Genomic DNA, 25,000 nt, shown 5'->3' with positions numbered 1-25,000 from the left:
TATCAGGCCATCCAGGTGAGAGAGATTAATAGACTTGTGCTTCAAGACAAAAAAGGAGGATTACACTACTCATTCTTGGTGTGTGTCAATGCGGTCCTGTGAGACTGACGCACACAGCGTTGGGCGGCTGCCATTTTCTCTCTTTGGTTCCAACACTCAGAAACAAAATATAAAAGAAAGAGGAAAGACGCAGATCCGGGTTCAATACATGGCTGTGTCGCAGCCGGCCGCGACCGGGAGACCCATGAAGCGGCGTACAATTGGCCCCGTGTCCTCCAGGTTAGGGGTGGGTTTGGCCGGCCGGGATGTCCTGACACGGTCGCCAGGTGTATGGTGTTTCCCACGACACATTGGTGCTACTGGCTTCCGGGTTTATCGAGCAGTGTGTCAAGAAGCAGTGTGGCTTGGCGCGTTGTGTTTCAGAGGACGCACGGTTCTCGACATTCGCCTCTCCCGAGTCCGTACGGGAGTTGCAGCGATAGGACAAGACTAACTACCGATTGGATGTCATGAAATAGGGGGGGAAAAGGGGAAAAGAATAATATATAAATAACGTTTTACAGTGTAAGTTACATGAAATCTAAACTGTTATACCTTCATTATGTTCTTATGAATTGAACCCAACCTGAGAGCCGCACAAACTTAATTTGATACGAAAACAGTAAATGCATGATGATAACCACACATGTAGCGCTAGATGCTAATTCCTTCACCTCAGGTTAGCAGCGAAATTGGAGATGCAGTTAGCCATCTCCCCGTTCTGTTTCTCTGCGCCCCACATGCTGTGGACAAGGGGGAGAACAAACAGGCGGTTACATACAGCTACCCCGCGGCTAGCCTAGCCGCCACAATTTAGCTCTAACAATGCTAGTAACGAGACAAAGCTGAGAGCTAATGAAGATCACTAGCTAGCATTAGCCTACAGCAGGTGGTCATTCCAGCCATTACATTGAGCCTGTCCTCCTATAGCTCCTCCCACCAGCCTCCTCTGATGCATACTATACTATAGCAAGTGGATTCCAGTGACGGTCTGAGGTGTTCAGTTTGGGTCGCAGTTTATTGTAGCTAGCAACCATGCTATGCTTCTCTCGAGGAAAAATGCTTAATTTCATGTCAAATGCCAATGATGCCCGGCTTTAGTAAGTCAGACTTGCTGATGGAATTGTGTGCAGACAGTAAGTGCATGTGTGTTTACGGGTCTATGGGCTAAAGAACAGGTAAGTACAGAGGGATAGTCTGTATGGCATGGGTGAGAAGTTACTACTCAATGATTGGTCACATAGTTTGGGGAAAGTTTTGGGTTAATTCCCTTTAACTAAAACTCATGAATTGAGAGCAACGCAGATATCGGTTTAGGGCAGGGGTATTCAAACTTTTTCAGTGGGGACTCCATTTTTTCAGCTTTAATTTCTGTTGACCCCATTTCTCCCATCCCAACCCAAATCTAACAACACAATGTTAAAATCGAATGACACAACCTTCAATGAATTGCATTTTCTGCTCTTATTCAAATGAAAATAAACCAATAAATACATTTACTTAATAATTGTTTTTGTATATTGTTCCATACAATAATCTGTACTCTTAATTGTATTATTATTATTAAAAATATGGGGGGACCCACTAGGGGTCGCGACCCCAACTTTGAATGCCACTGGTTTAGGATGCAGCTAGCTACACTTATACAATAGGGTGACCGGGGAAGTGTACTTACACCAAATTACTGAGTGACGCCAAGCTGATCTGTTGTTGTTGTTGCTGCTGTTGTTGTTGTTGTTGCTGCTGCTGTTGTTGTTGCTGCTGCTGGGATACTGCTGGTTGCTGTTGCCAGGTGGACATGTTGCTAGGCAGCAACCCTGATGGTGTGAATGTCTGGAGCGCTGTGAGATCTGCACTTGTCAGCTGGTACTCTGAGATGGAGGGAGGGGATGAGAGGGAGGGAGAGAGATGGAGAGAGAAGGAGAAATACTCACACATTGATCAAAGTGAATATGCACACGATTCACTTACAGTGGTAAATTGTGTTATTTTCTGCCTTTGCCAATTTGGGTAATTACAGAGCAGACTGACAAAAAGAGAATAACTGAAGAAACTAATCAAAAGTATTCACCCTTGTGTTTCTGTCATCCACTGGCCCTAATACACTTGCTTTAAGACATACTACAGACATACAGTGTGTGTCCAATTCCAATATTCTGCAAGCTTTGCCCGTGAGCAGCGAGTACCCTTTTCCTCTTTACTCACCAGTGTTGTAGGCCGTCTGCATGGCGGAGAAGGGGGCTAGGAGACTGGGCGTCGCCACGGAAATCACTGGCGTGGACAGGTTCCCTTGTGAACCGCCTAACCTCTGAGCATTCTGGGAAGACAGAGGACACAGGAAAGACGCTTGAACATCAGGATGCAGGAAGTAAAGACTTATTTTAAACCAGAAGGTTTGTGCCCACGCAGTACCATGACATTCGCTAACAGTATCAAATAGAAACGAAGGTGGGGACATCCTGGCCTGTACGGTTCATGGCCTGTACGGACTTCTCTATGACACGGAAACACCAATATTCGCGGCCACGTGAACGAACAGTTGGTGGAGGTGTTCGGAAGTGTTCCACTCAAATGGAGAATCATGCGGATTGCTTGAGAGGCATGCATCGGGCAGAACAACCAGAGTGAGCGACAAAGTGATTGTGTGTGTGTTGGTGCGTGGTGATAAGTGTGTGAGTCGGGGCTCAGACTCTCCAGGGGTGGAGGTCATTGTGCCATTGGTGTCACCTTGTGAACAGTTTGTCCTAGTCAATGGATACACACACTCTAGAGAGTACTGTAGCCTACACACAATGACCTTCTGTCCATCCCAACATGGATTACACACACATGGAGTTGACCCATGCACATGCCAAAATACATACAATGCATTCACAGAGAGCTTTACCTCCATTTTGGATTTACCACACATAGTATGCATATACACGATTCTATAACATACAGTACCAGTCAAAAGTTTGGACATACCTACTCATTCAAGGGTTTATTTTTTACTACTTTCTACATTGTAAAATAATAGTGAATACAGAACTATTAAATAACACATATGGAAGTATGTAGTGAGCAAAAAAGTTTTAAACAAATCAAAATATATTTGAGATTATTCAAAGCAGCCCTTTGCCTTGATGACAGCTTTGCACACTCTTGGCATTCTCTCAACCAGCTTTATGATGTAGTTACCTGGAATGCATTTCAATTAACAGGTGTGCTTTGTTATATTATATTTATGTATAAATATATTTTGATTTGTTTAACACTTTTTTGGTAACTACATGATTCCATGTGCTATTTTATAGTTTTGATGTCTTCATTATTATTCTACAATGTAGAAAATAGTAAAAATAAAGAAAAACCATGGAATGAGTAGGTGTCCAAACTTTTGACTGGTACTGTACATTGTACTGTGCTCTTATTCGACTCATACTACACTGTAAATACTGTATACTAATTATCTACTAATATACCAGTACAACAGTATACCAGTACGACACTCATGCCTGTGAGACCACAGTGTTGACACAGCAACCACAGTCAAGTCTAGGAGTTTCTATTCACCTCACTCACCAACTCCAGCTCCTCATCGGTCTGCAGGGGGCAGTAGGACAGAGAACACGGGTTACAGCTCTGTACTAACCTGCTGATCTAGGATCAGCCCCCATTCCTAATCTTAACCATTGGCCTCATTAAGGGGAAATGCAAAACTGAACTCAGATCAGCTTCTGGGGGGATATTTCATCACACACTCACGAAAATATCAAATTCAGAACGGCAATGACGAGATGCATTTTGAAGTCAATTCTTCTTTAGCACAGTCTATAGCCGCACTCAGTGCGTGCCAAAATCAACCTTTGAATTTAATCTTATTATAATTGCTGTCCTATTAATTGTTCAATTGCTTTATAAACTAATAATGACTCAGCATCTGTTTTGTAGAAAAATGTGAGCTTCCGAGTGACACCACTCTGAGAAACAAAACTTTATTACTGTAGACATCCCAACCTCCTAAAATGTGTTGAGTCACAAGACACAATAATAAATAAATACCTCTATTTCAACCGTTTACAAATCAAACAGCATATGCTTCATTTTGGTATTAAATGTTTATCTCAGAAGGAATAGAGATTCATAAAGATTCAGCAGCCCATTGTTTTGTGACTGGCGGGACACCAATGAAGCATTTATCAATGTGAGAAAACAACAGACTCAGTTTGGGCCAGTAGGGCTCCCGCAGTGAATCTCTCTGTGGCTCACCAGCTGCATCAGGCTCTTGCCGCTCTGGGAGGTGATGACCCGGAGATCAGGCTTGCGGCTGTTCACCATCTGAGGGCTGGGCGGAGGTGGAGACTTGGCCAGGACTACTTTCCCCAGGCTGTTGCCATTGGAGACGGAGAGGAGGCCGGGGGAGGCCCTGGCACTGATGTAGCCGTTCGCTGGTTGAGAGGGAGACGGAGAGGAGATATTAATATGGTGTTAAGGAATGGAAGGAGTGTTTGTGTGGTGTGTGTATGCCTATCACTTACTGTAGGACAACTGTAACGCTGTGAATATTAGTATGAATCCGTAAACATTTCTCGTTTGACCCTTTCACGCATTACACTGTAACACTATGTTAAGGGAATTTTTATCTATAATGACTAATTATGTATATATTTCAATCAGGATGTACTAATCAGAATACTATGTTACTGTATATGTACTAATCAGAATACTATTATGTTACTGTATATGTACTAATCAGAATACTATTATGTTACTGTATATGTATGAATTTTCTTTCTTAATCCTAGTACTGAATATAATGTGTGTAAATATAATCAAGGATTAGAACAATGACTGTCTGTTCCTTGGTAGAAATGAATGAACTAAATCTTCAGACTGGCTAGAATGCTTATCTACACCGGAAGACCTTGGCTCAGCCATAAATTATATTAAATTGGTAGGGAGACGATGTGGGAAGGCTTGAGATACTGCCTTTGTACCAGGGTGGGAGAAGAGATGGGTTGGTACTGGAACTAATGACGTCATTTTCAGTTTATAACCTGTGGTAACCTGTATCGTGTTCAGTACTCTCGTGAATAAACTCTGCTGATTGACTTTAAGACTGGGCTCTGTCCATTATTATAGAATAAGGGTCTTACAAATCCTTATGAATTGACAGAGTGTTTCATTTTAATTGGGTATTAAAACATAGAGCAATTTAATTCCTTTAACACACTACTGACAAAACCTCATATCTTTTCACTACAGGAGCAATGTCACTCATATGTCAACCCTACGGCATCCCTATGTCAACATTCAGACAGTCCCCTTCAGGTTACGCCATGTGACACATCCCTAAGAGAAACAACCTTTTGTTATTACTCAAGACATTCCAACCTCCTAATGTGTTGTCTCATAAGACACAATAAAAAAAATATATTAAAAAAATGCCTCTAATATTTTAATTAATTTACAAATCAAACAGCGTATGCTTCGTTTTGGTTTCACTCATTATGAAGGTCTAGCCAATGAACGGCTCAATGGTGAGCAGTGTTAATCTGGGACAGCATCAAGCTACTCAGACAACAGCATTCCTGCTTGCCATGGGACAGACCCTCAGCCTGATTTCCCCTTACTTGGTTAAAAGGAGCCGTTGACTCAAAGAAAGACAGGCTCACTGTGTGGATGGGGGAGCGGGGGACTTTCCCAGCACTGTCAGGAACACAACCAGGCAAACACAGACAGTAGACACACACAGACAGACAGAGAGAGAGAGAGAGAGAGAGAGAGAGAGATACAAAGAGACATGCACACATACTGTGGGCAGGCACACAGTCAGACGCACAACTACACACGCGCGCACACACTCCCTAGAGCTGGGCAGGGTTCTGCGATAGCAGATAAAAGTTGCTCCATGACGTGTCCCAGATGCTACCAGCATGTGACACCGTTTCATCTCAGTCACACATACTTCAGTTCAGACACAGACACAGACACAGACACACACACAGACACACACACACAGACACACACACACAGACACACACACACAGACACACACACACACACACACACACGAGTGGCAAGGAGAGAATGATGTTTGTTCCAGACTAATTTGTGTCAGCACTATCAATAACACACTACTTCCATCAAACATACAAATGCGTAACAGTTACCATAATTTTGCTCGCACCATTCACAACTGGATAGAGGACTCTGGGCAGCCAGTGAAGGTTACTTTATACTGAGGTGTTTTGGGATGGGAATATGTGAATTCACATGAGTGTGAGCCACAGCCGAGGCAAAAGTGGAACAGGGCGATGGTGGATTTTTGCGTTGTACCTGACCTAGCAGACAGACACTCGCTCAGTCCTTCCTCTAAGAAACTGGACGCTCACTCATCTACCCCAGCAACAGAGGGAGATGAAGGAGGAGAAAGAACATGTGTTAGTCAGATGTTGGCCCCAGGCCCTGGGCTCTTTGAACAACAGGGCTCTAGTGTGTAAGAATTCACACTCATTATGTGTCTGTGTGAATGCTTATCCATGCATGTGTTTGTGTAAGTACATGTTCATGTATGTGTTTATGTGTTGTATGTATGCATGAATCAACATATGCGTTTTAGTGTATACCTGTGAGTGTGTGTGTGTACTCGCTCTACTCCTATTACCCAGTGCCGGGCGTGGGAATCTCAGGAATGTCGGGTGACGTCAATGGTGACATTCCCTGAGCCCAGAGCCTGGGTCTGTGTTCAACAGCTGAGAACGAACGACAGAGCGAGGGGGAGGAGGATGTGGAGGGAGGAGGGGGAAGAGAGAGAGAGTCAGCGGGCTAGCAGGGTGAGTCACTTGAGCTGCGTCTTGGGACCACCGCACTGTTTACTGCACTGGAGGGTTACTGAGACAACTCCGGTTTAGAGAGAGAAAGGCATCGTGACTACTGTGGTCCCTGTTCTATGACTTTGTGACTTGGGTCTGATTCTGAAACTTGAGATAGGATTGTGTAACTCATTGTCGTACGAGTCTTTCAATGATATCAATGTGAAAGCCGAAACTATGCTCACAAAATCTAGGTTAAGATTTGTTGCTTAGTGCCTTAGTCACAAATAGAAAAACATATTCTGCTCTACACAATAATACAGCCATTCATTTTTGGGGAAGATGTTGTAATACAATATCTGATAATATTGTAATCTACTGATGACTGCATGCCTTGAGCAATTAGATTAGAAGTGAGGCTCTGGCCGGTGTCAAAGTCACCTCTGAGGAGATGGCTCTGCCAAGACAAGGTACAGTTTGAACCACAGGGGATTAGAGTGTGTGTGTGTGTGTGTGTGTGTGTGTGTGTGTGTGTGTGTGTGTGTGTGTAAAGGGGGGGGGGGGCATGGGGGAACAGCTGCGATAGAGGGAGAGAAGGACAGAGAGAGGGACGGAGAAAGCGGGGTCAGGGGAGACAGAAGAAGGGGGGGTGAGGAGACGGTGAAGATGCTAGGTCAGAGTGTTCATGTCATTCAGGTCTCTCTCTACACCTCTCTTTCTCCCTCGTTTCCTCAGTCTTTCATTCTCTCTCATTCTCTTTCCCATCAACCCCCTGGGCTATTTACAAGCGGCTTTCCTGTGACCCTCAGCTGTCGCTGGCCAACAGGTGTGTTTGTGTGTTTGAGTACATGAGTGCCAGTGTCAGTGTTTGTGGAGGTTGCAATCGACTAGCTATCGTGACATCTTTTTCTCTTCCATCAAACAGTGGAGTCTGTCCCAAAGTGTAATCCATACACATTTTATGCTTTACTATAACCCACAACTCCCATCACGTCAAGGAAAGCCATGAAGGGTAAAAACTAACAAGCTAATAATCTATTGTCACAGCTACAACAGAGAGACGCAGTTCACTGTGTATACGGTATCATCTTATTTGCTAGGTAAAAACGACTCAACTAGGTATTTTAGCAGAAGTAGACGTCACTTACGAACAGGGCTCGGGCATCCTCCATTGGAGTTGTTCAGTTCACCTCCTAATAGAGCACCTGTGGAGGGAATAACAGAAGATAGCGGCCATGTTGAAAAGGACAAGTTGCACATACGAGTTGATGTGAATGGTAAGAATTGCAAAGAAAACATGAACATGAATAATGCTGAGTCCATAACATTGATGCTGTTCATCGACTACAGCTCAGCGTTCAACACCATAGTGCCCACCAAGCTCGTCACCAAGCTCAGGAACCTGGGACTGAACACCTCCCTAGATCCTGGACTTCCTGACGGGTAACCTCCAGGTGGTAAGAGTAGGCAACAATACTTAACCTCTCTTGGGTAGGGGTCAGTATTTTCACGTCCGGATGAAAAGCGTGCCCAAAGTAAACTGCCTGTTACTCAGGCCTAGAAGCTTGGATAAGCATATAAGATTTGGTAGAATTGGTAGATTTGGATAGAAAACACTCTGAAGTTTCTAAAACTGTTAAAATGATGTCTGTGAGTATAACAGAACTGATATGGCAGGCAAAACCCCGAGGACAAATCATCCAAAAAAAAAGATGTTCAGCCTTCCATTGTTTCCAATGGCTTTCATGTTTATTATGAGGCGAAGTCCTCCCAGATTGCAGTTCCTAGGACTTCCACTAGATGTCAACAGTCTTTAGAAAGAGTTTCAGGCTGGTTTTTGGAAAAAATGAGGTAGAAGTTGTAGTTTTTCTAAGTGGCTCTCATTTTGGCTGTAGTGTTTCCATGCGCGTGGGTGAAAGCACGTTCTTTGTTATTCATCTCCGGTAATGAACATACTATTCTCCGTCTTAAATTGTATTGTTTATTTACGTAATAGGGTACCTGAGGTTTGATTATAAATGTTGTTTGACTTGTTTGGATAAGTTTATTGGTAATGTTTGGGATTCATTTTGTATGCATTTTGAAGGAGGGAAACCGGTGGATTATTGAATGAAGTTTTTATGGATATAAAGAAGGACTTTATTGAACAAAAGGACCATTTGTGATGTAACTGGGACCTTTTGGAGTGCCAACAGAAGAAGATCTTCAAAGGTAAGGCATTTATTATATCGCTATTTCTGACTTTTGTGTCGCACCTGCCTGGTTGAAAAATGTTTTTCATGTTTTTTACGCGGGGCACTGTCCTCAGATAATCGCACACAGCGTCTGGATTAACAAGAAGTTGAGCTTTATTTTGATGTATAATACTTGTATTTTCATGAATGTGAAATATATATATATTTCTGTAATTTGAAATTCGTGCTCTGCAATTTCACCGGATGTTGGCCAGGTGGGACACTACCGTCCCACCTGCCCATAAGAAGCTAAGCCACGCTAATCCTGGGGTACCCCCCAGGGGTGTATGCTTAGCTCCCACTTGTATTCCCTGTTCACCCATGACTGTGCGGCCACGCACAACTAATTCCATCATTAAGTTTGCTGATGACACGACGATGGTAGGCCTGATCACTAACGGCGATGAGACAGCCTACATGGAGGAAGTCAGAGACCTGGCAACCGGAGTAGGTTTTCACACCCCAATCCACATCAACAGGGCCACAGTGGAGAGGGTCAAGAGCTTCAAGTTCATCGGGGTACACATCACTGAGGAGTTAACATGGTCCCCTCACACCAGCACAGTTGTGAAGACGGCACGGCAGTGTCGCTTCTCCCTCAGGAAGCTGAAACGAGTTGGCAGACCCTTAGGAACTTTTACTGCTGCACCATCAAGAGCATCCTGACTGGTTGTATCACTGTCTGGTATGGCAACTGCATCACCCTCGTCAGGAAGGCCCTACAGAGGACGGTGTAGACAGCCAAGTTCATCATTGGGGGTGAGCTCCCAGCCATCCATGAAGTACATGCTAGGAGCTGTTTGAGAAAGGCTTGAAAAATTACCAAGGCTTACAGTGCCTTGCGAAAGTATTCGGCCCCCTTGAACTTTGCGACCTTTTGCCACATTTCAGGCTTCAAACATAAAGATATAAAACTGTATTTTTTTGTGAAGAATCAACAACAAGTGGGACACAATCATGAAGTGGAACGACATTTATTGGATATTTCAAACTTTTTTAACAAATCAAAAACGGAAAAATTGGGCGTGCAAAATTATTCAGCCCCCTTAAGTTAATACTTTGTAGCACCACCTTTTGCTGCGATTACAGCTGTAAGTCATTTGGGGTATGTCTCTATCAGTTTTGCACATCGAGAGACTGAAATGTTTTCCCATTCCTCCTTGCAAAACAGCTCGAGCTCAGCGAGGTTGGATGGAGAGCATTTGTGAACAGCAGTTTTCAGTTCTTTCCACAGATTCTCGATTGGATTCAGGTCTGGACTTTGACTTGGCCATTCTAACACCTGGATATGTTTATTTTTGAACCATTCCATTGTAGATTTTGCTTTATGTTTTGGATCATTGTCTTGTTGGAAGACAAATCTCCGTCCCAGTCTCAGGTCTTTTGCAGAGTCCATCAGGTTTTCTTCCAGAATGGTCCTGTATTTGGCTCCATCCATCTTCCCATCAATTTTAACCATCTTCCCTGTCCCTGCTGAAGAAAAGCAGGCCCAAACCATGATGCTGCCACCACCATGTTTGACAGTGGGGATGGTGTGTTCAGTGTGATGAGCTGTGTTGCTTTTACGCCAAACATAACGTTTTGCATTGTTGCCAAAAAGTTCAATTTTGGTTTCATCTGACCAGAGCACCTTCTTCCACATGTTTGGTGTGTCTCCCAGGTGGCTTGTGGCAAACTTTAAACAACACTTTTTATGGATATCTTTAAGAAATGGCTTTCTTCTTGCCACTCTTCCATAAAGGCCAGATTTGTGCAATATACGACTGATTGTTGTCCTATGGACAGAGTCTCCCACCTCAGCTGTAGATCTCTGCAGTTCATCCAGAGTGATCATGGGCCTCTTGGCTGCATCTCTGATCAGTCTTCTCCTTGTATGAGCTGAAAGTTTAGAGGGACGGCCAGGTCTTGGTAGATTTGCAGTGGTCTGATACTCCTTCCATTTCAATATTATCGCTTGCACAGTGCTCCTTGGGATGTTTAAAGCTTGGGAAATCTTTTTGTATCCAAATCCGGCTTTAAACTTCTTCACAACAGTATCTCGGACCTTCCTGGTGTGTTCCTTGTTCTTCATGATGCTCTTTGCGCTTTTAACGGATCACAGTGCAGGTGCATTTATACGGAGACTTGATTACACACAGGTTGACTTGATTACACACATTACACACAAAAAAGTTTGAAATATCCAATAAATGTTGTTCCACTTCATGATTGTGTCCCACTTGTTGTTGATTCTTCACAAAAAAATACAGTTTTATATCTTTATGTTTGAAGCCTGAAATGTGGCAAAAGGTCGCAAAGTTCAAGGGGGCCGAATACTTTCGCAAGGCACTGTATATCCCCTGGCCATAAGACTGTTCAATGGCTAACAACTACTTCCCCCCCCCCCCCCCCCTCACACCTACACTGCTGTTAAAATGATTATTACTACCACTACGCTGCTGTTCACTGATTATTGATTGCCATTACCATTCTTATTTTTTATATATATATATATATATATATATATATACACACACACAGTGGGGCAAAAAAGTATTTAGTCAGCCACCAATTGTGCAGGTTCTCCCACTTAAAAAGATGAGAGGCCTGTAATTTTCATCATTGGTACACTTCAACTATGACAGACAAAATGAGGAAAAAAAATCCAGAAAATCACATTGTAGGATTTTTAATGAATTTATTTGCAAACTATGGTGGAAAATAAGTATTTGGTCACCTACAAACAAGCAAGATGTCTGGCTCTCACAGACCTGTAACAACTTCTTTAAGAGGCTCCTCTGTCATCCACTCGTTACCTGTATTAATGGCACCTGTTTGAACTTGTTATCAGTATAAAAGACACCTGTCCACAACCTCAAACAGTCACACTCCAAACTCCACTATGGCCAAGACCAAAGAGCTGTCAAAGGACACCAGAAACAAAATTGAAGACCTGCACCAGGCTGGGAAGACTGAATCGGCACTAGGTAAGCAGCTTGGTTTGAAGAAATCAACTGTGGGAGCAATTATTAGGAAATGGAAGACATACAAGACAGACTAAAATTCTGCAGTGCCAGATGTGTCCCCCTGCTTAAGCCAGTACATGTCCAGGCCTGTCTGAAGTTTGCTAGAGAGCATTTGGATGATCCAGAAGAAGATTGGGAGAATGTCATATGGTCAGATGAAACCAAAATATAACTTTTTGGTAAAGACTCATCTCGTCGTGTTTGGAGGACAAAGAATGCTGAGTTGCATCCAAAGAACACCATACCTACTGTGAAGCATGGGGGTGGAAACATCATGCTTTGGGGCTGTTTTTCTGCAAAGGGACCAGGACGACTGATCCGTGTAAAGGAAAGAATGAATATGGCCATATATCGTGAGATTTTGAGTGAAAACCTCCTTCCATCAACAAGGGCATTGAAGATGAAACGTGGCTGGGTTTTTCAGAATGACAATGATCCCAAACACACCGCCCGGGCAACAAAGGAGTGGCTTCGTAAGAATAATTTCAAGGTCCTGGAGTGGCCTAGCCAGTCTCCAGATCTCAACCCCATAGAAAATCTTTGGAGGGAGTTGAAAGTCTGTGTTGCCCAGCAACAGCCCCAAAACATCACTGCTCTAGAGGAGATCTGCATGGAGGAATGCGCCAAAGTACCAGCAACAGTGTGTGAAAACCTTGTGAAGACTTACAGAAAACGTTTGACCTCTGTCATTGCCAACAAAGGGTACATAACAAAGTATTGAGATAAACTTTTGTTATTGACCAAATACTTATTTTCCACCATAATTTCCAAATAAATTCATTAAAAATCCTACAATGTGATTTTCTGGATTCTTCTCATTTTGTCTGTCATAGTTGAAGTGATGAAAATTACAGGCCTCTCATCTTTTTAAGTGGGAGAACTTGCACAATTGGTGGCTGACTAAATACTTTTTTGCCCCACTGTGTGTGTGTATATATATATATATAAAAAAATCCAGAAAATCACATTGTAGTGATATATATATATATATATATATATATATATATATCACTACAATGTGATTTTCTGGATTTTTTTTTATATATATATATATATATATACACACACACATATATATATATACACACACATACACATATATATATATATATATATATACACACACAGTATATCACAAAAGTGAGTACACCCCTCACATTTTTGTAAATATTTGAGTATATCTTTTCATGTGACAACACTAAAGAAATGACACTTTGCTACAATGTAAAGTAGTGAGTGTACAGCTTGTATAACAGTTTAAATTTGCTGCCCCCTCAAAATAACTCAACACACAGCCATTAAACTAAACTAAACCGCTGGCAACAAAAGTGAGTACACCCCTAAGTGAAAATGTCCAAATTGGACCCAAAATTTCAATATTTTGTGTGGCCACCATAATTTTCCAGCACTAAATCTCTTGGGCATGGAGTTCACCAGAGCTTCACAGGTTGCCACTGGAGTCCTCTTCCACTCCTCCATGACGACATCACGGAGCTGGTGGATGTCAGAGACCTTGCACTCCTCCACCTTCCGTTTGAGGATGGTGGTATTAATGTTTCGTATAAACCTCCTATCACGCCTTCATTTAAACTCTTGCGCACACACACAACTTATGCCATACTTATCCCTGCCTACATGTACAGTACATCTCAAATACTCCAGTATCCCTGCACATTTTGTACTGGCACTGCACCTGTATATAGCTTCCTCTTATTTTTTATTTCTCCTGTTTTTTATTTTGTATTATTAGTTCAATATTACTGCACTGTTGTGTAGGGCTTGCAAGTTAAGTATATCACTGTACTTGTACATGTGACAAATAAAACTTGAACTTGTGATGAAGTAAACCATTAACCACTGTCCACTCTGTTCCTTACCTGCGCTGGCCGGTCGCTGTGGTAACCCTGGAGACCCAGTGTTCCTCTGGAGAGATGGTTGCTGTGGCGAAAGCAGGCGGGGGTCTGTGAGGGTGGAGGTGACGAAGGAGGTGGTTACCAGGCCGCCAGAGTTACTGAACTGGAGAGCATTCTGATTGGACACTGGCACTGTGACGGGCATGGAGAAAGTGGGCTGTGGGACGGCTGACTGGAGGAGAGACAGGAACAGGGGCTTAGAAATTTAAACGCACGATTGGCACATGTATAATGTTAAACACACACTCTCAGAAGCATGTGCATGCACAAGAACACACACATACTATCGCACAAGATTTGTTAGCATGCAAACTGACTTGTGGAAATAAGAAGCTGAAAAAGTGTTTGCTTTCAGATCACATGCAAGATTATGTGTACATCATAAAAGCTACATGGGATTGTTATTGCATTGGTTATTGGTGACATGTCATATAGTATCTTTAATTGCAGGGAAAATTGAAGAGAAACCATTGGAGAAAAAAAAGTTTTTTTGCACAGAGCTTGGAACTTTGAGTATCTGATATGTAGCCTCAACCTGAGTGGTTGACTGCTAATTTGCTTACTTTTACCTGGAAGTAAATGTTTACCCTTAAAAATGTATATAACTAGCCACTAAAACATTCTCTAAAGTATCAAGGAGTGCTTTCTTAAAGTATAAGAAGTGTAGTTAGCAAATAGCTTTGAACAGGTCCCGAGTCAGCTAAATAATACTAGCCGTGTGACCCAGCCCAACACCAGGTCCTAGTCAGAGACAGGACCCAGGCCAGGATTGTCCACTCTTCTGCCTGTAACCCATTTCACCCTGTTCCTCATCATGTCAGAAAGCAGGCAGGGCCTCTATATATAGAATATGGGCCAAGCGTGGCCTGGTACTGTATGTGCTGAGTGGGACCCAGTTTAAAAGAGAGAAAGAAGATGCTCTACTCTGTCCATCATATCGACCTTCCTTCCCGTTAGCCTACAGTCTATTCCACAAGTTTACATCTGGGATGTGTGTGTGATGTTATACAGGGGAAGAAAGGGGAGCAGGGAGGACTAAGTTATTTTGGTATTGTGTGTTTTGTATTGTATCTGACATAATCTGATAAGAGTCCTGTCATTCTTGTGACAAACCATTTGTCAATGTGGGGAGACGGAGTGTGTCCTTTTCCTTTCTTTATAGCATTTTAGTATACTGAGTAGCAGTCTGTGTCTGCATTATCCTGTTCTAGTGACGAACAACAACAGTGCTAGGTAACGTAAAGACAGAAAGGCATCCGGGCTGTCACTAGTGCTGTAGCTCCTCTGACCCATAAGACCCGTGAGGGTGTCATGTCACGTACACAACTTCCCTCAATATGCTGCATATGGCAACAATGTTCAGGGGACTATGGTGACAAAACCAATCTGCCTTGGACTCCACAATAATAGAGATGTCTCAAATCCCAGAGCACCAGAAACAGAGAGAGGCAGAGAAAGAAAGAAAGAAAGCACGAGAGAGGGTAGGGGAGAGAAAAAGAAGAGTGAAAGAGAAATAAAGAGAAAGACAGAGAAAGATCAAATGGGTAAACCTACTGGGCATGCTGGTGGCTAGGTCTGGAATCTGGGGAGGTAGTCTACAATATAAGGCAGAAGGTTACAGCACTGCACACTGGCCAGGCAGAGAGGAGGGAGGGATGGATGGATGGGTGGAGGGATGGAAGTGGGGTTAGTGTGATGGGGCAGAGGTGTGGAAACGTGGAGCATACAGCACTGGGACAGCACTCCCTACATACACTTATCTCATTAAAATACTGTTGAATACACAACTGATGTACACTAAACTGTGCTGTGCCATTTGGTCAGATGTCTCTTGGATAACAAGTTATTCAGTGGTATTGCTACGTTAGGTCAGATAACTGCCAGTGGGCATAATCTTAATATTAGAGTAGAGTGGCTCATTCATTGTGTCAAGTACATGGCATTACAAAGGCACTAAAATTAATCATATTGGATAAATAATAGTCATTCAGCTTTTCCTCGGGCTAAGTGGGTTCGTTGAAGGCAGCTCAAGGCCTCCAACGGCATAACAAAAAATGAACCTATTTTTCTCAGCGGAGCGCTACATTGGTGTATTTCCTAGATGCGAGGGTATCAGAATGAATTAAACTCATGCCCTACTTTCCTTCCCTCCCTCTTGTCCTAGAAGCCTTTGAAAGTTCCCTTTCAACTTTAGGAAATGTCTCTTCCTATTTGTTAGCAGTGATGGATTAAAACCACAAAAACAACTTTCAAACAACGTTCCGTTGACCTTTGACATTTGACTACAATGTTGATCTCACCAGTGAATACTCTGTAAAATGCAATTAGATTGAATCGTTATACAAAAATAATGCTCAGCTTTAATCTTAGTATTGTTGGAATACAGGAGGGAAAACGAGTGCTTTAAACATTTCTAAAATAACTTCAATAGACGGAGAAATAAACAACATTTGTCTCTCTTTTTAGTACAAATTTGACAGTGACAGCCTATTTCAAAAAACAACAGGAAACGCATAACATTGCAAACAATATCAAGTAACATCACTTAAATCTGAAAAGCTAAATCAGCTGTGTCACCAATTGGCAAGTTCCAGTCTTGCCTTATAATTCTGTACATGCCTGTAGACTGTATAGCTAGCCTCCCTATGCTCCCTAGGGCCTTCTACTTGACTCCGGGGATTGCAGTACGAGTGGGATTAAGCGTGTATATCCCAGCCCCCTAGCTGTTATGTTGGTGGATTATGATGCTGTTGAGGGAGATTGGTGCTGTATGCTTCCGTTTGCAACAGTGCGCCCTGTGAAAGGTGTGCCGGGCAAGGTGGGGGATGGGGGCTTGCTTGCTTCCAATCGACTGAGGCGGGAGCTACACTCTCCAGGGGGTAGCAGATTGAATTCTATTTTTCTTCTTTCTACTCAGAAATGCTTTTAGGAGCCATTTCAGCTCACCACAAACATCAAAGTGTTGGAGATAAGGCTTAGGTTAAATGAGCGGTATTTACTGAATTGATTCGATAGAGAGACATTCAACTTTTTTGCTGAACTGCTGCTTCAATGTAACTGAGTGGTTGGTTGTGTGATAATATCAGTTTTGGATAACAAAACCTTTCCATCAACATTGTTTTTTTTTTGTTTTAGTGACAATATCCTACATAATGCAGATTATGCAATACATTGTAGTACATGTTGTATAATACATTCTAAGAAACCAGGGCTTAAATCAGAGATAGGTGTGTATATCTCCAGTTCAGCTCATCCTGTGAGCAGTAAAGTCCTTCACATTGTCTATTGAGTTCTACTCGGGACAAAGTCCCATCCCTCGTGACCAATAGGGAGGCCAGATCAGACAGGAAGCCTGGTTGTAAATTGAGTGCTTCTCATTAAACTGACGTTAATGACATTACTGAGCCCTGGTGGAAAATAATGAATCATAAAAAAATTGGCACCGGAGAGAGGAATAAAAGAGGCGATAAACCGTGGCAGCGTGCCAATTATAAGGCAGCCCTGGAGAGTGTCTGACTGACACCATGGAAAATGAGGAACGGCCTATCCGAACCTAGATAGTTTTACAGATAAAGTGTGACCAACACCCTTGAAAAGCATTAATTTGTATGATTCTTCTCACTCTAACAAAGGGGTGACAACGCATAATGAGATCTATTGCTTTGAATGCGTTATGCCCCGTTTGCTATGGCACTTTTATGTAGTCTTTATGAAATCTGCCAATAGCTTATGAATGACTCCTGAGACCGGTTATGTCATGTTTATGAAGTCTTTACGATTACTTCCTAAATGGTTGGCTGCGACCACTCAATCAGACTGTTGAGCTCCGCGCCCAAACCTCCTTGCCCTTGCCCGGGCACACACGATCAGGGGGGGGGGTGAGAAATGGAGGGGAGTGGGTGCTCTGTGAGTATTTGGGTTGCTGTCTGCAACCGGATCTGGGTAAAATCCAGTCCAGGTAACACAGCAGTTGCAGTACTGCTCACGGTACTCACTGACAGCCTATAGCTCTGCATCATTTTATCAAACTCCTCGTCAATTTTTTTGTATTTCTCCTCAGTGTGGGGGGTGAGGGAGAAGGGCTCCTCAGGGTCTGGGCTCTCTGAGTCCCGGTGCTCTTTCTTGTTCAGAGCCTTGGTCCGTTTGTTCCCACAACAGAGAGAGAGAGAGAGAGGGAGGTTAGAGAACGTGACGAGAGGACGATGGTACTCACGCCATAGCGCTTGAACAGGATATCCAGGTCCTCGTTCTTGCGGTACTTGTCATCGTTTAACGGGCTTTGGTCGATGGAGTCGTCGCCGTCCGGCTCAGGGCTGTTGCAACCATTAAAGCCTTTCTTTCGCAACGTCTGAAGCGGTTAGAGGAAGAAGAAGCAGAGGAAGGAGGAAAACATTTCATTTTCACACACAATTATGTCAACAACACCCATCATCCAGACTATACCACCATTTAAATTCTAATAATGATAAAGAAAAGATCAGCGATGGCATTCGAACAAGACCAGTAACATGATTCTGAGCCTCAGATAATATATAACATCGATCCATTCCAGGAAGGTCAGCATCTATGACCATCGTTTCGAAGCTAACTACCTTCAAAGGTCTACTCTACACAAATCAACAAAGACGTCTGAAATAAGGCATTATTACTGGACAATGACTAACAATTTATAACAAAACGTTCATATATATATATATATATATATAAGAATGTTTTGTTATAAATATATATACACAGTTGAAGTCAGAAGTTTACATACACTTAGGTTGGAGTCATTAAAACTCGTTTTTCAACCACTCCACAAATGTCTTGTTAATAAACTATAGTTTTGGAAAGTCAGTTAGGACATCTACTTTGTGCATGACACAAGTCATTTTTCCAACAATTGTTTACAGACAGATTATTTTCACGGTATCCCAATTCCAGTGGGTCAGAAGTTGACATAGACTAAATTGACTGTGCATTTAAACAGCTTGGAAAATTCCAGAAAATGATGTCATGGCTTTAGAAGCTTCTGATAGGCTAATTGACATCATTTGAGTCAATTGGAGGTGTACCTGTGGGTGTATTTCAAGGCCTACCTTCAAACTCAGTGCCTCTTTGCTTGACATCATGGGAAATCAAAAGAAATTAGCCAAGACCTCAAAAAGTATTGTAGACCTCCACAAGTCCGGTTCATCCTTGGGAGCAATTTCCAAATGCCTGAAGGTACCACGTTCATCTGTACAAACAATAGTACGCAAGTATAAACACCATGGGACCACGCAGCCATCATACCGCTTAGGAAGGAGACGCGTTCTGTCTCCTAGAGATGAACGTACTTTGGTGCGAAAAGTGTAAATCAATCCCAGAACAACAGTAAAGGACCTTGTGAAGATGCTGGAGGAAACCGGTACAAAAGTATCTATATCCACAGTAAAACGAGTCCTATATTGACATAACCTGAAAGGCTGTTCAGCAAGGAAGAAGACACGGCTCCAAAACTGCCATAAAAAAACCAGACTAGGATTTGCAACTGCACATGGGGATAAAGATCGTACTTTTTGGAGAAATGTCCTCTGGTCTGATGAAACGAAAATAGAACTGTTTGGCCATAATGACCATCGTTATGTCTGGAGAAAAAAGCTGAAGAACACCATCCCAACCATGAAGCACGGGGGTGACAGCATCATGTTGTGGGGGTGCTTTGCTGTAGGAGGGACTGGTGCACTTCATAAAATAGATGGCATCATGAGGAGGAAAATCACGTGGATATATTGAAGCAACATTCAAGACATCAGTCAGGAAGTTAAAGCTTGGTTGCAAATGGGTCTTCCAAATGAACAATGACTCCAAGCAAACTTGCAAGCAAAGTTTTGGCAAAATGGCTTCTTTCAAAGTCAAGGTATTGGAGTGGCCATCACAAAGCCCTGACCTCAATCCTATAGAAAATATGTGGACAGAACTGAAAGAGGCCTACAAACCTGACTCAGTTACACCAGCTCTGTCAGTATGAATGGGCCAAAATTCACCCGACTTATTGTGGGAAGGTTGTGGAAGGCTACCTGAAACTTTTGACCAAAGTTAAACAATTTAAAGGCAATGCTACCAAATACTAATTGAGTGTATGTAAACTTCTGACCCTCTGGGAATGTAATGAAAGAAATAAAAGCTGAAAAATAATTCTCTCTACTATTATTCTGACATTTCACATTCTTAAAATAAAGTGGTGATCCTAACTGACCTAAGCCTGGGAATTTTTACTAGGATTAAATGTCAGGAATTGTGAAAAACTGAGTTTGAATGTATTTGGCTAAGGTGTATGTAAACTTCCAACTTCAACTGCACACACACACCGGTTCAAAAGTTGGGGTCACATAGAAATGTCCTTGTTAAAAAAAAAAACACTTTTATTGTCTATTAAAATATCAGATTGATCAGAAATACAGTGTAGACATTGTTAATGTTGTAAATGACTATTGTAGCTGGAAATGACAGATTTTTATGGAATAGCTACATAGGCTAACAGAGGCCCATTATCAGAAACTACCACTCCTGTGTTCCAATGACACGTGTTAGCTAATCCAAGTTTATAATTTTAAAAAGGCTAATTGATCATTAGAAAACCCTTTTACAACTATGTTAGCACAGCTGAAAACTGTGTTTCTGATTAAAGAAGCAATAAAACTGGCCTTCTTTAGACGTGTTGAGTATCTGGAGCATCAGCATTTATGGGTTCGATTACAGGCTCAAAATGGCCCGAAACAAAGAACTTTCTTCTGAAACTCGTCAGTCAATTCTTGTTCTGAGAAATGAAGGCTATTCCAAGTGAGAAATTGCCAAGAAACTGAAGATCTCATACAATACTGTGTATTACTCCTTTCACAGAACAGCCCAAACTGGCTCTAACCAGAATAGAAAGAGGAGTGGGAGGCCCCGGTGCACAACTGAGCAAGAGGACAAGTACATTAGACAGTCTAGTTTGAGAAACAGACAGAAAAGATTAAGATGGGAAAAAGAACACAGACACTGGACAGAGTAACTCTGCCTAGAAGGCCGGCATCCCGGAGTCACCTGTTCACTGTTGACGTTGAGACTGGTGTTTTGTGTGTGTTTTGTGGGAAGATAGGGCTATTTGTCACAAAAAAATCAAGCGCTCTGATGAAACTGGCTCTCATGAGGACCGCCAGAGGAAGGAAGACCAAGAGTTACCTCTGCAGCAGAGGACAAGTTCATTAGCATTACCAGACTCAGAAATCGGCAATTAACTGCACCTCAGATTGCAGCCCAAATAAATGCTTCACAGAGTTCAAGTAACACATCACATCAGCATCACATCAGAGTTTGCCGTTCATGGAAGAATTTCTGCAAAGAAACCACTACTAAAGGACACCAATAATAAGAAGAGACTTGCTTGGGACAAGAAACACGAGCAATGGACATTAGACCAGTGGAAGTCTGTCCTTTGGTCTTATGAGTCCAAGTTTGAGATTTTTGGTGTCTTTGTGAGATGCAGAGTAGGTGAACGGATGATCTCCGCATGTGTGGTCCCCACCGTTAAGCATGGAGGTGGTGGTGTGGGGGTGCTTTTCTGGTGACACTGTCAGTGATTTATTTGGAATTCAAGGCACACTTAACCAGCATGACTACCACAGCATTCTGCAGTGTTACGCCATCCCATCTGGTTTGCGCTTAGCGGGACTATGATTTGTTTTTCAACAGGACAATGACCCAAAACACACCTCCAGGCTGTATAAGGGCTACTTGACCAAGACGGAGAGTGATGGAGAGCTGCATCAGATGACCTGGCCTCCACAATCACCCGACCTCAACCCAATTGAGATGGTTTGGGGACCTCAGAGTGAAGGAAAGCAAATGCTCAGCTTGTTTGGGAACTCCTTCAAGACTGTGGGAAAAGCATTCCAGGTGACTACCTCATGAAGCTGGTTTAGAGAATGCCAAGAGTGTGCAAAGAGTGGCTACTTTGAAGAATCTAAAATCTAAAATATATTTTCATTTGTTTAACACTTTTTTGGTATGTTATTTCATAGTTTTGATGTCTTCACTATTATTCTACAATGTAGAAAATAGTAAAAATAAAGAAAAACCCTGGAATGAGTAGGTGTGTCCAAACTTTTGACTGGTACTGTATATATTTTATTGTCACATACACCGGATAGATGTAGGGTCAGCCGTAGTAGTATGGCGCTCCTGGAGATAAGTGCCTTGTTTAAGGGCACATCAACGTGTTTTTTCATCTGTCAGCTCGGATTTTCGAGCACCTCTAAATTGATGTGAAGCGTCTCGCCAACAAAAGCCATTGAGCAAAGGTAAAGGGTAGGGGGTGAAACGGAAGCACACCACCAGCCACAGAGCTAGAGCAGTCAGGCCATCTCAGCTCTAATGCACAGTGGAAAGGGTATTGTTTTGGTATTATTCTGGAAACAAGCTTTACTGTAAGTAGCTTTGTCAGTGGCATCTGGACCAAACAGCAAACCAGATTCCGACACTAGCAAAATGAATTCTAACCTAGAGTGTGAATTCTAACCTATTCAGTTGTATTCTATATGGAAAAGGGGAATGTGTTTTTAAGTAAAGCAACATAAATAAATGGGTATCTACAGTACTGTGTGGCAGAGAGATGACTGTATTATCCGCCATACAGTGAGTGCTGCCTGATGGGAGATTTGATTAGTAGATAAGTGGATGTTCTCTAGGACACCCACTAGGGACGATCACTGTTCTCTGTGTAGTGAGGATGACTCAATACCATGAAATTCAATGCCAAGCTGAGAGGCAGAGAGAAAAAAGACGTAAAAAGACGAATGCAGTCATTAGCTACCCAACTGTGAAGTTAAATCCAGGTTTACTGAGCTAAACCCCCCAATACAGATCAAATGCACTTTAAATGTGATGCCAATACTATTATCCATAATGTAAAGTATGATATCCAAAATATATAGTATATATTATATCCATATTATTACACACATTATGAAATACATTCCACATTCCACCCACATGGAGATGATTCTTCCATCAGTACCCGATTTCTCTGTTGAGGCATATCAATTCAAAATCAGTGCACTGATCAAATTAGACACTAGAACTTCCTGACACTGTTCAGCCACCATACTGTTTATTCTGCACTGTTCATGGAAAACATGATCCGTGTTCGTCTGTGCTGACCTAAAAAGCTAAAAACTAACAATGACAACATGTGACAAAAGTCTGTGCGGGGGACGTGTTAGTCATGGACATATGCAGCCGACTGTCAACATAACAAAAATCGCTACATACAAAACTGCCCTGACAATAGGACCTGGCAGTCCTATATAATGACACACACACACACACACACACACACACACACACACGTCAGCTGATCCGCTCGTCTCAGTCAGCTCCATCTGTTCACCGGTCCCTCCGCACCTTTCCCCCACTGGCACAATCTTTCAAGTGCTGCCCTCTATTATGTTGCCAGGGTAAGATTCCCCTGTAGAGCAGCACGCAGTGACTGGCTAGGCTATGAGCTTCCCTGCCCCTCCCCCTCTGGCACTCTCATCCCATCTCCTGCTCTCCCTCACTCTCTCTTTCATTCTCTCGTGGTCACTTGGTCCTTGTCTCCCTCTCCAGCTGTATCTCTCACTTTCCTTCACCTTTCACCCTCTTTCCTTCCACTCTATCCATTTATATTAATTTCTCTCTCTCAGGATCTCGTAATCAATCCATACAGTCCTCTCACTTCAGCCTCCTATTCTCCCACATGTTTTACTATGCTGCTCTCCTTAGTCCTCTTATCCGGCCTTCACTTTCCTCCATCTCCTGTCTATCCATCTCTCTCCTCACCCGTCTTCTTTTTACCTGCTCTCCCTCTTCCTCTGTTGACCTATTCCCACAGCTTCCCATCCTATTTTTTGCTCTCAAAATGCCATCCATCTCTCCTTTTCTACCTCCTCTCTCAATTTAGAATGGAAGTATGTGGTGAACAGTACGGGCTGGGGCCCTTGTCCACAAAGGCAGAATGTAATGTCACGTCCCATTTGCAGTTGTCCGCATTCAGGTACATGGAGCCCCCCAGGGCATCCTGATAGAGCACAACTAAAGCCTCTGCTTACTACGCTACTGGGCTGCCAAAGAACACATCACTAACGTGGCTGCATCGGGGAAACTGAGTGGCCATAGCGGCTCCGTCCGGCTTTATCCTCCCCATTCATTCGACAGTAGCACATCCCTGAAGAATGTCTTCCACCATTACCACTATAGCCAGCAGTGGGTGTTTTTACTTATACATGTGGTTAATGGATCCCCTCGATCACACCATCTCAGGAGGGGCCGATGGCTTGCTTCCTCACAGAGTACAGAGGTAGCGGACCATGCCCTCATTGGATATGGATGGTCTAGAATCTGCCGGGTGTCAGATGTCAGATAGCAGCTCATAGGATGATAGTGTACGTATGCATATGAGGAGGACCATATGATCTGTCTGCAATCACATCCTGTTGCATCTAAAATGGGCATAATGCTGCATAAGCTCTTTAAAATATTGAGATTCATTTTAACTCCGGCATCAAATCACACTATTTATTTAGCTTGCCGTGATGAAAAAATAAATGTGGTTTTCATTTGCTCTTAAATAATCAACCCTGCTACATTAATGTTCCTGGCAGTAACAACAACAAACATGATGCAGACTAAGTGCCTGTTAAACAAAAACAAAAAACTGAATCTGATTTGATGCCATTTACCATCACACCCTCGTGCCTCATCATTAAACCTATTACCATCTCCATGGCGATCATGGTGCGTCATGTGACCTTTGGAGGCCACGTGATAAGGAGAAGGCCCCATTGACCCTGTCCTGATCAGGATATTGGGATACGACAGGTCTTAGGGGACGTCCCAGGAATTTGGTTGACATGGCAAAATGGGATTAGTCCCGAGGTAGGGAGCATCGCCAGGGCAACAGAGGGAGGCCCGCCTCCTAGGGAACCATCAGCGTTATGATAGGACAGTTCCGAAGGGCCCTGGCC

At 42.8% G+C, this 25,000-nt stretch overlaps 1 protein-coding gene across 28 annotated transcripts in view; it reads right to left on the bottom strand.

Annotated features, from left to right (window-relative positions):
* The window catches only part of LOC110487398 (myocyte-specific enhancer factor 2D homolog), an 86,999-nt gene that overhangs the window by 6,258 nt on the left and 55,741 nt on the right, over window positions 1-25,000 (bottom strand). For 3 of the 28 annotated variants that reach the window (XM_036945911.2, XM_090196890.1, XM_090196866.1), the window contains exons 4-11: window positions 18,202-18,336; window positions 13,953-14,160; window positions 7,985-8,041; window positions 4,291-4,469; window positions 3,595-3,624; window positions 2,245-2,356; window positions 1,715-1,910; window positions 714-782 (exon numbers count right to left, since the gene is read on the bottom strand). In XM_036945911.2, the coding sequence (XP_036801806.1) occupies window positions 714-782; window positions 1,715-1,910; window positions 2,245-2,356; window positions 3,595-3,624; window positions 4,291-4,469; window positions 7,985-8,041; window positions 13,953-14,160; window positions 18,202-18,336 (986 nt within the window). Of the gene's footprint in view, window positions 1-713; window positions 783-1,714; window positions 1,911-2,244; window positions 2,357-3,594; window positions 3,625-4,290; window positions 4,470-7,984; window positions 8,042-13,952; window positions 14,161-17,983; window positions 18,337-25,000 lie in introns of all 28 variants that reach the window. The other 25 variants (XM_090196886.1, XM_090196921.1, XM_090196932.1 and 22 more) reach the window with 14 other exon arrangements.

This window comes from Oncorhynchus mykiss, chromosome 2, assembly GCF_057628025.1.
Source record: "Oncorhynchus mykiss isolate SJ-2025 chromosome 2, ASM5762802v1, whole genome shotgun sequence".
Taxonomy (NCBI): Eukaryota; Metazoa; Chordata; class Actinopteri; order Salmoniformes; family Salmonidae; genus Oncorhynchus; species Oncorhynchus mykiss.
Note: the sequence above shows the minus strand (reverse complement) of the source record. Positions and strands in the feature narration are given on the sequence as shown.